This window comes from Manis javanica, chromosome 11, assembly GCF_040802235.1.
Source record: "Manis javanica isolate MJ-LG chromosome 11, MJ_LKY, whole genome shotgun sequence".
NCBI classification, from domain to species: Eukaryota; Metazoa; Chordata; class Mammalia; order Pholidota; family Manidae; genus Manis; species Manis javanica.
This window is the reverse complement of record NC_133166.1, coordinates 12,510,423-12,524,849: the sequence shown is the minus strand read 5'-3', so window position 1 is coordinate 12,524,849 and position 14,427 is coordinate 12,510,423. Positions and strand designations below refer to the sequence as shown.

General features: G+C 39.9%; 1 protein-coding gene across 17 annotated transcripts in view; it reads right to left on the bottom strand.

Annotated features, from left to right (window-relative positions):
- The window catches only part of DLG2 (discs large MAGUK scaffold protein 2), a 1,871,010-nt gene that overhangs the window by 328,152 nt on the left and 1,528,431 nt on the right, over nucleotides 1–14,427 (bottom strand). For all 17 annotated transcript variants that reach the window (XM_073215942.1, XM_037010570.2, XM_037010571.2 and 14 more), the window contains one exon: nucleotides 1,414–1,570. In XM_073215942.1, the coding sequence (XP_073072043.1) occupies nucleotides 1,414–1,570 (157 nt within the window). The remainder of the gene's footprint in view (nucleotides 1–1,413; nucleotides 1,571–14,427) is intronic.

The following is a 14,427-nucleotide window of genomic DNA, read 5'->3' as shown; positions in this document are numbered from 1 at the left end:
TCAGATGAGAGCTGAGGTAGGTAGGTTAGGTCTATTAAATGCATTTTCAACTTGCAGTGGGATGTAACCCTATCGTAAATTGAAGGAAGATCTAGTTATTGTTTAAATATAGAAGAAATAGGTGGCAGGGGGAGTGGCTGACTGGGAGACAATCAGATCTGGATGGCAGAACAAAGTCCTGGCATGGGACTTGCCCCTATTTCTCACATACTCAGTGCATCTGGACACCTGCTAGCTGATGAGTGAGTAGAGGTCTGAATGGGTGGGAGAACTGTAGGAACACGTAAGGCAGAGCTATCCGTACAGACCACTGGACACTTTGCTCAGGACAATAGACTATGTTTTCATAGGTAAATTGTGTGTGTGTATGTTGGGGCTAGAATGATGACTAACAAATAGAAGGTCCCTTGAAAAATTCTAGCTATAAATCATAGCTATAAAACAAAGACAAATTTTTCTAAGCACACAACAAAAACCACAAACTAAGTGCTCCACTGAGTTATGAACCGTAACCACAGCCATAACAACTGGGTCCCTTATGTGATTCTCCATCATTATTTGCACCATTACCGAAATTCCAGTAATGGTCATGAACACTCACAATGGATTTACACCTGCCATAGAGTTCATACCAAGGAGGTAGCTTGATTTAGTGGCAAGAAACAATAAAAAACTGTTTGAATAAAGGAAAGGAAATAGGAGAAGAAAACAGGAGAAAAAGAAAGACTGGTGAGGAAGGGAAAGAGGGTAAGGTGGGATGGGTATTAAAACTGAATATTTCAATCCCAGATCTGACTCTCTAGTTAGACAGACTTTGGCAAGTTACTTCACCTCTCTGAACTTTATTCTCTTCATCTGAACATGTGACAGTATTTCTCAGGGTGATAGTGAGAATTAAAAATTACTTTTATAAAGTGCTTGGTACATAATAAGTACTTAATAATATTGCTGGTAATTCTTGTATTTAGGTAAATGGTGCTGCTGGTACCATACGTCAAAGTCACTCACCTGTGTATAGTATTATTTTGTGCATTTTCTTAAAGTTATACACAAACTATATACATTTTAAAGAAGTAGTTTTTAAAGTACAGTCATAGATTTTGAAACAAAAAACACCTGTATTTGAAAAAATAAGTAATATACTTTATGAAGGCAAGATTCTCAATGTTCTACTGGATGCAAATATGGCTCAGAAAATCTGAATGACAACACTAGTACCTTTGCCTGTGCCTGAGGGACGGAAGCAACAAGCATAAGGCACCTGGACACCATTTACACTGCAACACACAACTGAAGACATAAAGCTTTCATTCATTTTTCCTTTCTAACCAAGGTGGTTTTTGGAGTCATAAAGTGACTTTTTCTTGAATGGTGTCAGATGTGTAGGGAGTAAGATTAAAGGGAAATACTCACGGATAGGATCTGGTCTCCTCTCTGGAGCTCCCCACTCAGGTCTGCTGGGCCACCAGCCAGAATGAAGGATACAAAAATACCTTCTCCATCTTCCCCGCCCACGATGTTGAAGCCCAGGCCAGTGGAGCCTTTGTGCAGGACCACCTTGCGGGGCTCCCTGAAGAGACAAGCGGAGAACAGGGCTCACAGGGTGACCCACTCAAGATTGAGGTTGCTTTTATTTTCACTGGAATATATGATACCAGTAATTCACTGCCTACAAATATGGCTTCCCAATGTAAGATCCATTTGCATATTAAGAAAGATGCTAATATCAAGGTGGATGTCTGAGTTCCTTATTTTAACAAATACCAAAATACCCTGCAAAGTCATTCCTTAACCCCAAAACATTGTCTTCAACTAGCCTTACTTCCACTTTTACTTTGTTTAAAACATCTGTTTTCGTATTTTTAAAAAATTGAGGGTATGATTGACATATAACATTATATTAGTTTCAGGTGTACAATGTGATGCTTTGATATTTGGATATATTGCAAAATGATCAACACAAAAAGCCAACATCCACCACCACATACTTAGACAGTTTTGTTGTGATAAGAACTTTTAAGGTCTACTCTCTTAGCAACTTTCAAGTATACAGTATGGTATTATTAACTAAAGTCACTATGCTGTACATTACATCCCCAGGACTTACTCATTTTATAGCTGGAAGTTTGTATCTTTTAGCTACCTTCACCCATCCCACCTACCTCTGCATCCATTTATTAAGCACTACAGCAGTAATCAGTAAGGTGGATGCATGCAAAACAGGGAGAGAATTTGGGGTATGAGAGAAAAAAATTGAAGAGGCCAGCTCATGAAAGATCTAGCATGTGAGCCTGCAGATTTGCTGTTTGTTTGATTGTGAGTTAAAATTTACTCTGTAGGCAGTGGGGACTCACTGGAAGATTCTGAGGCACCAAGAATACTTCAGTCCATTTTAGGAAGATTAACGAAGGTCATATGAATGATTGCTGGAGAGGGAAACAGGTAAGATGGGAGGCAGAAAAATCAGGATGTTTACCAAGCAGTCCAGGTTTAAGAAAGTGACACCTCAAACAAGGATGACGGTGTGATAATAAAAGAAAAAGGACAACATGAAAGATGAAATTTGAAGGAAGAAGCAGCAGGTCCAGAGACTGACTGAGGCATTAGAGAAGGAGAACAGGAAGAACTTCTAAGTAATTGGCCAAAGAAGTGGACTCCAGGGTCATGAGGATGACTGTGGCAGTGATATGCTCAATTCCACATAGTGGGACATCCATGCAGAGATGTTCAGAAGCAGTTGGAGACAAAGGATAGGAATTCAGGTCCTTAGAATTGCAAAGGCAGATTTGAGAGTCATCAGAAAAAGATGAGAGATCAAATATTGAGCAGTTTATTGAGTTTGTGTACAGTTCAGAAAATTATGGAATATAGAATGGTAAGGGATCTCAGAAGGAGAAGGAATCTAGTTCTATTTTCTCTATCAGTAGTTTCTTAAGAAATGTACTCTGCAAGCCTTAGATTTGACCAAGGTACCTTTTGTATCACTCACCCACTTCTCCCAAATATCTCAGTTTCAATCATTAAAGCTCCTTTTCTATTTTTCTGCTCTTAGTGATGTAACAATGGCAAAGAGCCATCCAATATATTTTTATATCAATGACTACACAAAGATTCTGCTATTTGCTGTTACATTTCCATGCATAATGCAATGCATTTTATGTTTAGCCTTCTTCTGAGGAAGAGTGTAACATCATAGCTATGACTGAAAGTAACATTACAGTGTGATACACTAAGTCAGAGGTAACTTGACATAGAGTTAATTCACTTTATTTTACAAAATACTTTGTAAGCACCTCCTATACCAGGAACTGTTTCAGGTCCTCCAGAAATTTGAAGCCAAACAAATGACCCTCCTGTTACAGGCTTATATTCTAATGGGGATAAATCACTAATAAGCAATAGATGTAATAAATAAATTTGTTATATAGTATACTAGAAGGCAGTAAGTATTTTGGAGAAAAGGAAAAAGCCGAGCAGTGTAAAAGGTTGTGATAGGGAGGGGTCTGGTAGGACACTGAGAAGATGACATTTGAGGAATGTCTGAAGGGGCAAGGAAACTAGTCACATGGCTAGCTGAAGGAGGAGCATTCTGGACAGCAGGAACAGCACGCAGAGGACTTAATGTGGGAGAGCGCCTGGTGCTCAGGAGGAACTCGGAGGCCAGTGTGGCTGAACTGAGTGAATGAGGGAAGGACGATGGTAAAAGACCAAGTCCGTGCATTGGTTTTATACTGATGAGTAACAAATTAATACTATCTTAGCAGCTTAAAACAACACCCATGATTATCTCTTTAAGTCAGAAGTCTGGGTGGGCTTGTCTAGGTTCTAAGATTTCACAAGGCTGAAGTCCCATGAGCTACACAGCTGGCAAGCTGGAGACCCAGGGTCGCTCATGGTATAGTTTCAGTCCAAGCCAAAGGCCTGAGATCCAGGAGAGCCGCTGGTGTAAATTCCAGTCTGAGTCTGAGTCTGAAGGCAGGAGAGGCCCCACACACCTCTTATTCAGCCCACGGACACCAGCCATCTTATAACTGCCTCTCCTGACTGCTCCCGATAGGGCCGGAAGTCTAGCTATCTGCACAGTCCCGTGGCACTGCACGGGGAGGGGGTGGTTTTTCCTTTTGTATTTGGCTCGGGTAGGTTTCTTGTTCTCTTAGTCCACCTTTTCCCAGTCCTGGGGCTACAGAGGGCAGCCTTTTATTTTCTCTCTGTGCCTGTTGGCGGTTCCAGGATAAAGGCTTCTCCAGATCCCGCTCCCCCAGGATATATGAGAAGTGGAAAGATAATCCAGGGAACTCACTGCAGTGTCATTACTCTCCAAGCCACTCTGAGTTCTTTCCAACTTTTAGAGTCTTCCCATGTTTGTTTTATTATGTCTAAAGTTGTTTTAGTTCTGATTTCTTTTTAATAACAGGGAGGATTAGAGAGGAATGGGGATACTCTATTTTGACTAAAACCAGAAGTCCAGGCTCTGACTATAACTTGAAGGTAGGGGCCAACAGGATTTTGATGCAAGATCTATTGTAGAAATCTCTCTTTCTCAGTATAAGCCACACACGTGTGGTGGGTCCAGTGGCACTGGAGTGATACATAGTAACATTCATGGGCAAAGGGGCTACTGTGATGCTAAAGTTTGATGGTGTCTGTGCATCATTACACTTACTCCTCAAAACAACCCAGTGAATATATACTGACATCTGCAAGTACTTTGATCCCCAAAAGATGGACTGATGACTGGCTAGATGGATAGGTTTCTTGTAGAACAAGTATAATAAAATGTTAAAAGTGGGATCTAGAGGGCTAGCATATGAATGATCATTGTAAAATTCTCCAAATTCCCTTCTGTTAGAAATTTCTTTTACAAAAAGTCTTGAGAAAAATAAACAGTCTGATGAAGAAATTATTATGACAACTTTTTGGATTAGTGGAATGAGACTGTTGACCAAGTTTCTATTGAATTTAAAAAGTAGCAAAAGGCAGGATTAAGACACAGATTTTTTGACTCAAAAATCCCAGAGTTAAGACTATAACATAGTCTAGAGATTGCAAATCAGAAAGCTGAAGGCTTAATGTGACCCACAGTGTTTATACATTTTGATTAATTATGCAAGTTTAAATTTAGGAAAAATTGCACAAAATATAGTTTATGGATTTACATGAAAAAACATATTCTATGAACACTGGCTCTTAATCTCATCTCATAGCAGCAGATCACTAGACAGGCCCCTTTAGGTGGGGCATTCATTTTATAGTTTGCTATTGTTTCACCTCACTTTCATGTTTCTCAGACAAAAAAGTCGTAAGCTGTATCACATTTGCACTTCTTGCAAAGTTAAGAAGAAAGTGAAGTATTTCTTGTATTCATGGTTCTATCAAAAACTGGGAAATAAAAACTTCATGGAGAGAGCCTGTTATTTTAATAAAAAAATGGGAGAGATGATTTCTTTGGGAGTAAGGATTATCTTTACATGTTTAATACCCAAAGTATCTTTAGAAAGAACACAACTTTTGGAGATCATTATGAAACATCATTCCCCAGAGTGCGGGGAGGGATTCAACATGGTGGCAAAACAAGATCCCGAGCTTACCTCCTCCCACAGACACAAACAGACCTACAACTGCAAGTGGAACATTCCCTCAAGGGGACCTACAAACTGGGTGAGCAGGGCCTCCACAACAAGGGACGGCAGGTGCTGAAACAGTAGAAGAGGCAGACAGATGGTCTCACTAAGGAAAAGGATGAGGTGAATACAGAGAGATGCACGCTAAGACACATTATAATCAAAATGTCAAAAATTAAAGATAAAGAGAGAACCTTAAAAGCAGCAAAAAGCAAAAGGCAATTAGTTAAATATTGGGGAAGCCCCCTCTAAGATTAACGATATATTTTACAGCAGAAACTCTGCAGACCAGGAGGGGAGATGAAGTGTTTCCCAGACAAGTAACAGCTAAAGGGAACCCCTCACCACCAAACCAGCTTTATGAGAAATATTAAAGGGACTTCGTCAAGTGGAAAAGTAAAGGCCATAACTAGAAACAAAAAAATATATGAAAGAAAACATCTCACTGGTAAAGGTAAACATATAGAAAAGGTAGTGGATCAACTACTTCTAAAGCTAGTGTGAAGGCTGAAAGACAAAAGGAGTAAAATCAACTATATCTACAATCATTAGTTAAGGCATGCAAAAAATAAAAAGGTAAAATATGATGTCAAAACCATAAAATGTGGGGGGCACAGGGAGTCAAAATGTAGTCCTTTTAGGATGCAGTCAAACTTAAATGACCACCAGCTGAAAACAGACCGCTGTTTACATAGGCTGTTATATATAAACCTCTCGGTGATGGTAACCACAAACCAAAAATTTATGATACACAAAAACCAAAGAGAAAGCAATTCCCACATACCAAAAAGGAAGCCATCAAATCACAAAGGAGGAGAGCCAGAGGAGAGAGAAAAGGAATAGAGAACTATGAAACAATCGGAAAATAATTTTTTAAATGTCAAAAAATACATGCCTATCAATAATTTAAATGTAAATGGACTAAATGCTGTAATAAAAAAGACACCAGGTGGTGAACAGAGGAAAAAACAAGACTCATCAATATGTTCCCAGCAAGAGACTCAACTCAGATCCAAAGACACAGAGGTAGAAAGTGAAGTACTGGAAAAAGATGTTCCATGAAAATAGAAACAAGCAAACAACAACAACAGAAAAAGAAAGCTGGTGGTGGCAAGAGACACTCGGAATTTTCTCAACTTGTAAGATCTAAATGTCTTTTTAAAAATAGAATTTTATATCACAGTGAATTACGATGCTTATTGTATTAATGGGAGACATGAAAAAGAAATACATCTCTAAAATGGTATGCAAGTAAAATGTCTTAAGCACACTCCACATGATTTATGCTTTCCAATTTAAATTTCTTATACTAACAACCCATTTAAGTATAGACATTAAAGTGTTTTCATGCATATTTTTTCTGTTAAAGGATCAAAACCCTGTGGAAAATTCAAAGTTCTTTTTCACTGAGGCCTAAGTAAGTCAACTTGTCTAAGCTAGCAGAACTCTGACACACACCTTATGTTCACACAGCTAGTAAACCTCAGAGCTAGTCTTTATCTTTTTTTTAAGACTAAATTTTCTAAGAGCAGTTTTATGATTATTACAAAACTGAGAGAAAGGTACAGAGATTTCCCATATACCTCCTGCCCCCAGTCTCACTATCTCCCCTCACTATCAACATCCCCTACCAGAGTGGTATATTTGTTACAATTGATGAACCTACACTGACACATTGTCATCCCAAACCTACTGCTGACACTAAGGTTTACTCTGGTGTTGTACATTCTGTGGGTTTGGGCAAACATAGAATGACATGTATCCATCATTATAGTGTCATACAGAGCAGTTTCACTGCTCTAAAAATCACCTGTGGTATTTTTATTCATCCCCTTCTCCATCTAACCCCTGGCAACAGTTATCTTTGTACTGTCTTCACAAATTGGCCTTTTCTAGAATATCAAATAGTTGGAATCATACAGTATGTAGCCTTTTCACATGGCTTTCTTTCACTTAGTAATATGCATTTAAGATTCCTCCATGTCTTGATAGGTCATTTATTTTTAGTACTAAATAAAATTGTATGCTCTGGATATACTACAGTGTATTCATTCACTTACCAAAGGTCTTGGTTGTTTCCAAGTTTTGGTAGTTATGAGTAACGTGGCTATAAATATCCATCTTATAGGCAGGATATTGTGTGGACATAAGCTTCAATTCATTCAGGTAATTACCAGGAGTGTGATTGCTTGTTCATCTCATGAAAGTATGTTTTAGTTTTGTGAAAAACCACTGTCTTCCAAAGTGGCTGTATGATTTTATATTCCTACCAACAATGAATGAGAGTTCCTCACCAGCATTTGGTATTACCAGTGTTCTAGATTTTTGCCATTCTAATAGGTGTGTAGTGGTATTTGTCATTCAAACAGATATAGTTTCTTTACTACAAGTCAACTGTTGTCCATTAAATGGGGAGAGAGCTTAAACAATGAAAATAGAAAAAGCTGAACTAAAATATAACTTCATGTAATCCAGACGGGGACCTGGATTTTAAAGAGATCACAACATATTTATAGACTACAGTTTTCAGAATTACTGCCGACACTCAAAGGTTCACTTTAACTGCCTTTGCCTTCTGTTGTTTGAACTGCAGAACAGTACTTCATCAATATGTTGCCTTGCACTCTTCTTTCTCTGAATATCATGGTATTTACCCCAACCTGTCTGTCCTCTCAGGTTTGACTCTTAGGAGAGCCTCCTAATTTGGAGTCTCTTTGATTCTCGTTTCAGTGTTCCAAACACATTTTCCCCACTACAGTGTAAGTCCGATTCTCCTCTTCCCCTGTTTCAACGCTCCAGCCATCCTACGCTTCAGCCATATCTAACTCCTTGCATTCCCTGAGTTTGAGATGTTGCTTCACACTTCCATTCCTTGGCTTGGGCCATCCTAAAACTCAGTTCAAATGCTACTTCTCTGACTCCCCATGAGGTACAGGTGATTGCTTGCTTCTTGGGTCTGCCCTGTGTCTTGTACACATAACCCTGCTGTGGCGGTTATCACACTGCATGATGATTGTTGTGAATGCATCCCTCTCCTTCAGCAGACTGTGAACCTGGGGATCAAGGGATCAGCACTTCCCCAGCAGTAGCAAGATGCCTGACAAGAAACCAGTTATTGAATGAATGAATGAATGAATGAACTCCCATATTCATATTATACCCTCTATTTCATGTTATAAATATTTATGCAAATGTCTTTCCTTTTACCCAGAGAGGGCAAAATCTAACATCCACGGAATCAGGCAGCTAACACAAATGAGTGAAACAGGCTGAATAGGGATTTTAGCAAATTTGGGAATATATTCCATCTGAAGGTCGGCTTTTGCTCAACTCTGGGCAATTGCTCTAAGCAGGAACACTGACAGGTGTTGCCAGATCCTCTACTTTCTAAAGATAAATGAAGAATCTAGATTTTCATGTGAATTTTCCAGAATTTTAAGTTGGCAGTGATAAAATAAAATTTAAAATATGTCACGGGTCAAACTAAGTGTGTCTTGACTATGGACTCACCTACGTGCTGTCAGTGAGAGTGTGCACTATTCAGTTTGATGGCACGTTCAGTGTCTGTGCCCTTTTGCCCCCTCAGTGGTGCCCAGGGAGGTACTCTGCCCACGGTGATCCTCTGTAACTTTAACTTGATTTAATATTCCACACTCAGCCTCACGTCTGTCCTTCCCTTTTCAAGTTCCCTCATTCTGTAGTATCCTTCTCTTTTATCTCATTTTATTTCCCTTTTGTCTAATTTTTTTCCCCTTTTATATTAGATCTGCTCAGGACCACCTTCTTCATTCTGAGCCTCAGCTCTCACTTCTGCATTGACTAGGCCATTGACTTCGGGTCTGATGGACATAATGCCTTGCATTTCCATGAACTGTTTCATGTGCAAGGGCAATAGGGCCTCCAGTGAGATTAAAATCTCTTTGACGGGATGGCCTCATGGTTTATCCCCAATTCACAAAGAAGAATGCTCAATAAACAGCTGATGACTGAATAAATGAATACACACCACCTGTGTATAAACAACTGCAGTACTTTTTATACTGAAATGATTTGGTCTCTGATTTACTGTGTCATCCATTATCCAAAATTCAGATGGCCTGGGCCCGTTATACACGGATGGGGGAACAAAATTCTAGCTCTCATTCCTCCTTCAGGATTGAGCTCAAGGATCATGATCTGCAAGCTGCCTCAAAGGCTTTCTCAACCTCCCCACTCCAGGCCGTGTGGGGTGCCGCCCCAGCATTCTCTCCATGTACCCATCAGGCTTTCACACTGGGTGGGTTTACTTTCTGCCTCTCCAGCCTGAGTGGTCACCTTGAGAGCAGGGACTATGCCATTTGCTTTTTGCCCCCTAAGTATCTGGCACACCATAGGTGATCACTATTTATTTCAGTTTTCATAGTAGATTTTGAGTTTGGAATCTATGGAAGATGAAACCTTATTATTCATAATGTCACTTTCAAAGAAACTGTACTATCTACTTACAAATATATTTAATTATGCATTCAACCTTTCAGTAAACAAACCTCTACAGAGTACCTACTTTGCATCAAGCACTGTGAATACAAAGATTAAAGAGGCTGGGATGGAAGGGGCCACACGTACACACACAGGGATAAAAGACCAGGAGTGGGACGAACACTAGGCCGGGAACATGTGTGCAACAAAGTAAAGGAGCTGACAGCGAGGAGTGACCAGTCTTCTTCTAAAAACATTTTATCCTCTTATCATCACCTGGATAAAATATGCTGCATTCATTTATGCAGTTTTAGTTTTCTTTTAATGTGATGCACAAAGCCTTTATAATTATAAAACCTTTGGATGCTAAACAGTTGGAGCGCTGCCGGCCTGCCTTACTCCAGCTGTGGCAGATCAGCAACAGCATAATCTTGTTTAGGTGGAGTGTGAGGAGGCCCAAAGCCAGCTGGGATGTCTTCAGGGGAGAGGAGCACAGTGCTATGAGCCAGTGTTTTCTCCTTAAACCAGATGGTTTAAGAGGGTTCAGGACTGAAAGAGGGAAGTGACTATTTGAACCTGCAGGCTTTTGCATGGCCATTAGTGAGAAGTTCCTTGAGCTCTGATCCTCTGACATCTGGGAGGTCACTCCGGTTAACTCCCAAAACATCTGTGGTGAAAGTAGTGGGAAGGAAGCTACAAAAATATTTCCAGTTATCTTTCTAAAGTATGTATCTGACCACGTTATTCTCTAGTTCAAAAGCTTACCAGGGATCTGCATGCCTCAGGATAAAGTCTAAACTTCTTAGCGTGGTATTCAAAGTTCCCCATCGTTTGGCCATCACTTACCTCCCAATGCCTAACTTCACGATGCTCCCTTGCACCCTAACTTCCAGCCATACAAAGTTGCCAGACTCAGCTCCTCACACCAATGCCCCCCGTCTTTGCCCAAGCTGTTCTCTTTGGCTAGAGTAATGCCTTCTTCTCCCATCCTCATCTATCTAATGAATTTCTACTTGGCCTTCAAGACTGGGGCCAGGTGTTAGTTCCCTCTCTCTGCTCCTCTATCCACCCTTGCCTCTAGACAAAGTGATCACTTATCCTTTTTTGAAACCACACTCTCCTTTCACCGATCATACCACTACCATTAGCTTTACTGTTCTGAAAAATACTTTGTTTACCCATCTGTCTATGCTGTGAATCTGTAAGTCTTGAAGGATAAAAACCATAGTTTGTTTTTGTAGTTTTTGGGAACTATTACAGGCTGATCGTATAAGAGACACACACACATATAAAATATATTGTGTGGATAAACAAAGAAAAGAAACAAGCAAGGGTATGGGAGAAATCATTGAATTTTAGTTTCATCCCTCTAGGGATTTGTGGGAACCCTGGCGAGCCCTCTGTGGGGCAGTTTCCTTGCTTGGGTAATAAGTTTGCAGGGAATAATGTTTGTCTCATGAGGAAGTGGTAAAATTCAGATACACAATGAGCTAAAAGCATTTAGAAAACAGAAAAATTATTAAAGTGTATATTGGGATTCTGTTTCCAGCCATTTGGCAGATTATATGTCCTGAAAAGCCTTCTTGTTACAAAGCAGCTAAAAATTCTGAATAGAATACTTACAAAATACTTTTAAATGACTGGCTAAGCTTGTAAGCAGGTCAGAGAAATCCTCAGAGGCTGAAAATGTGGAATGCAAGAGAAAGCAGGTACTGACTCGAGCAGCCGACTGAGGGGCTTCCTCAAGTTCCCAGAGAACTAGCATTCTAGTGCCCAGGGTTGATGGTGGCATGGAGAATAGGCCTGTGTAGACCCAGAGGTGGGGTATATCAGAGACCCCTGAACTAAATCAAGACCCTGAAAGGCTATACCCTAAACACAAGGATAAAGCACGGAAATATTAGCTCCTCATTGAGGTCAGGGATACAAATCTGAACTGACTTTGGTGCAAAGCAAGAAGAAAGGGCCTGGGGAACTAATCAAAACATGTCTGAATGTAGAAGTTACACTGTAGGAATAGAATTCAGAAAACTGAACAAATTAGGAGAAAAATAAGGGGAAGTCCTACTAGGTGCTAGGAGAAAGAACTTGGCACTGGATCTCCAGCGTTATGCATTAGAGGTGTTCTCCTGCCCCACCTCCAGCTCACTGATATGAATGTACTGGTAGGTTAGGGTGACCCACAAAATGGGTTCATCTGCTCAGCCTACCCCAGTGACAGCACCCATTTAGATCATCTGGCTGGCTGATTTCCCTCTCTTAGTGTCCAGGCTCATGAAGCCACATGCTCATTAAAATATGCGTTTCCACAGAGCTTCTCCTAATGGGAGTGAATGTGCTAATTAGCATATTCTAGTATCTTGACCAGATCTATTTCTTATTGTAAATTAAACTTATGGCATATGAGCTTGATCACCACAGGATCCACTGACAAAAAATGAGTTTCAGAGCTTGCAGACTGAAGGCCCAGATGCAATGCCATGACAACCCAGTAAGGGACTATTACCCTCTCAGATTATGTAGAGTCAGCTAATTTTCCTGAGTTTTCTCCTCTTTATTTCTCTATAAATGAAACTGTAGCCATATGAGCAATGTTGTTAAGGAAAAGGATAGTGAGATCAAAGGAAAGGAGATCAAAGAGACTTCAGTAGGATGGGAAGATTTGTATTATTGTAAGTGTGAACAGGGGCAAAGCTGGTAGCTTGGAGGTCAGCTATAGAAAGCTACAAAGGTTGAATATGACTCATGTCTTATATCTAAATGATACAACTCAGAAAACTGTAGCACAATGTATGCCTCTTATTCAAATAACTGGTTAATTTGGTCAATTAATCAAATCATCTGTCAAGCAGATTATTGAGCATTATGTAGGTACACAAAGATAAAGGGGTTTTGTTGAATGGCTGTTGTGAGGACATGGTATTCAGATAACACACAAGAACTATTACATTACAGGGGAGGATCTTTACTTAGACATAGATCCTGTCTAGAATGCAACACAGGAGGGTAGGCTGACTTCAGCAAAATAGTTAGCACATAGATACTGAGTATATACAAAAAAATGCTATGGCTGGTGCCATGTGAGATAAAACAACTCTATGACATGGGGATAGTATGGCATACTGTGATACTGAGAAGGACTATGGGCATTGGATTCAATAGATACGGCTTGAATGACAGTCACATCAATTAATATCTAGGTAACCTTGGTGGAGGTTTTTGATGCCTTATTTTTTTTCAGCTGTAAACTGTGAACACTGTTTTATGGCATTGTGAGGATGAGTTGAAATAACATATAAATTACTAGGATCACATAGCAAATGCTCAACAGATGCTAACTCACTTCCTCTCCCTCTTGCACCATGACCTTTGGAAAACAAATAGACACACATAAAAATAATTAATCAACAATGCATTCATTAAGTACCAATGAGTGTTGTAGATAATGAGAAATCTCTATGTAAAATAAAAAAGATTAAGTCATGGAGAAGATAGAATCTAAGCTGGACTTTGAAGGGTGGGTAGAAATTAGTGAAGTGGAATGGAACTGTAGATGGTATTTCGGTAGATGGCATGAGCCCAGGGCCAGAGGCCAGGATTTGTAAGATGTGTTTGGAGAACAGGGAGTTATGGGAGCTTGAATAGATTGCAGGGTCTGTATGCAGGCAGAGAGGAGACTGAGGCAGACTGGGAAAGAACATGGATGCCAAACTAAGGAAGCCAGACTTTATACTTGGAAAATGTGCAGGTATTCAATGTCTCTGCGCCCAGGGAAGACTCTGGGAATGTTTAACTTTTGTTTTTAAGCCTAATGTGTTTATGTCATGTTGGGCTGTTTTTACAGCCTCCCTAGCCTGCCTCTAAGGAGCATAATTAAACATTCCAAAGGTCTCTAAAGACACCCCTGCTGTATAATGAAAGGCACTGGTTGAGGCTCTACATATGGCCTTGGGTGGAACTGCCTACATGTAGTCTGCATCCTTTGTAGCCTTCTCTCTTAGCTCTCCTCTTTGGGGAAAATCTTGGAATTAGTTTCACATCTGAGATTATATATAACATTCTTGGTAAAAGGAATCAAACAGACAAATTGAATAGCTTTCCTCCCACAAACTTAAATTAACTACAAATTAGTATCAATCTATTCTTGATTAGTGTGATTTGGAGTTTTGGCTTATTCACATGTCAAATACGATAATCTAATAACCATAGTTCATCTCATTTTGCTTTTGTCTAAATTTTTCAGAAAGACAAAAAGGAAGCAGTTAAATCTCACTCTTACCTATGCTTTCGCTTCTCATCCTCACACCTTCTCATCCTCATCTCATCTCCGAAGGAAAAGGAAGCAGAT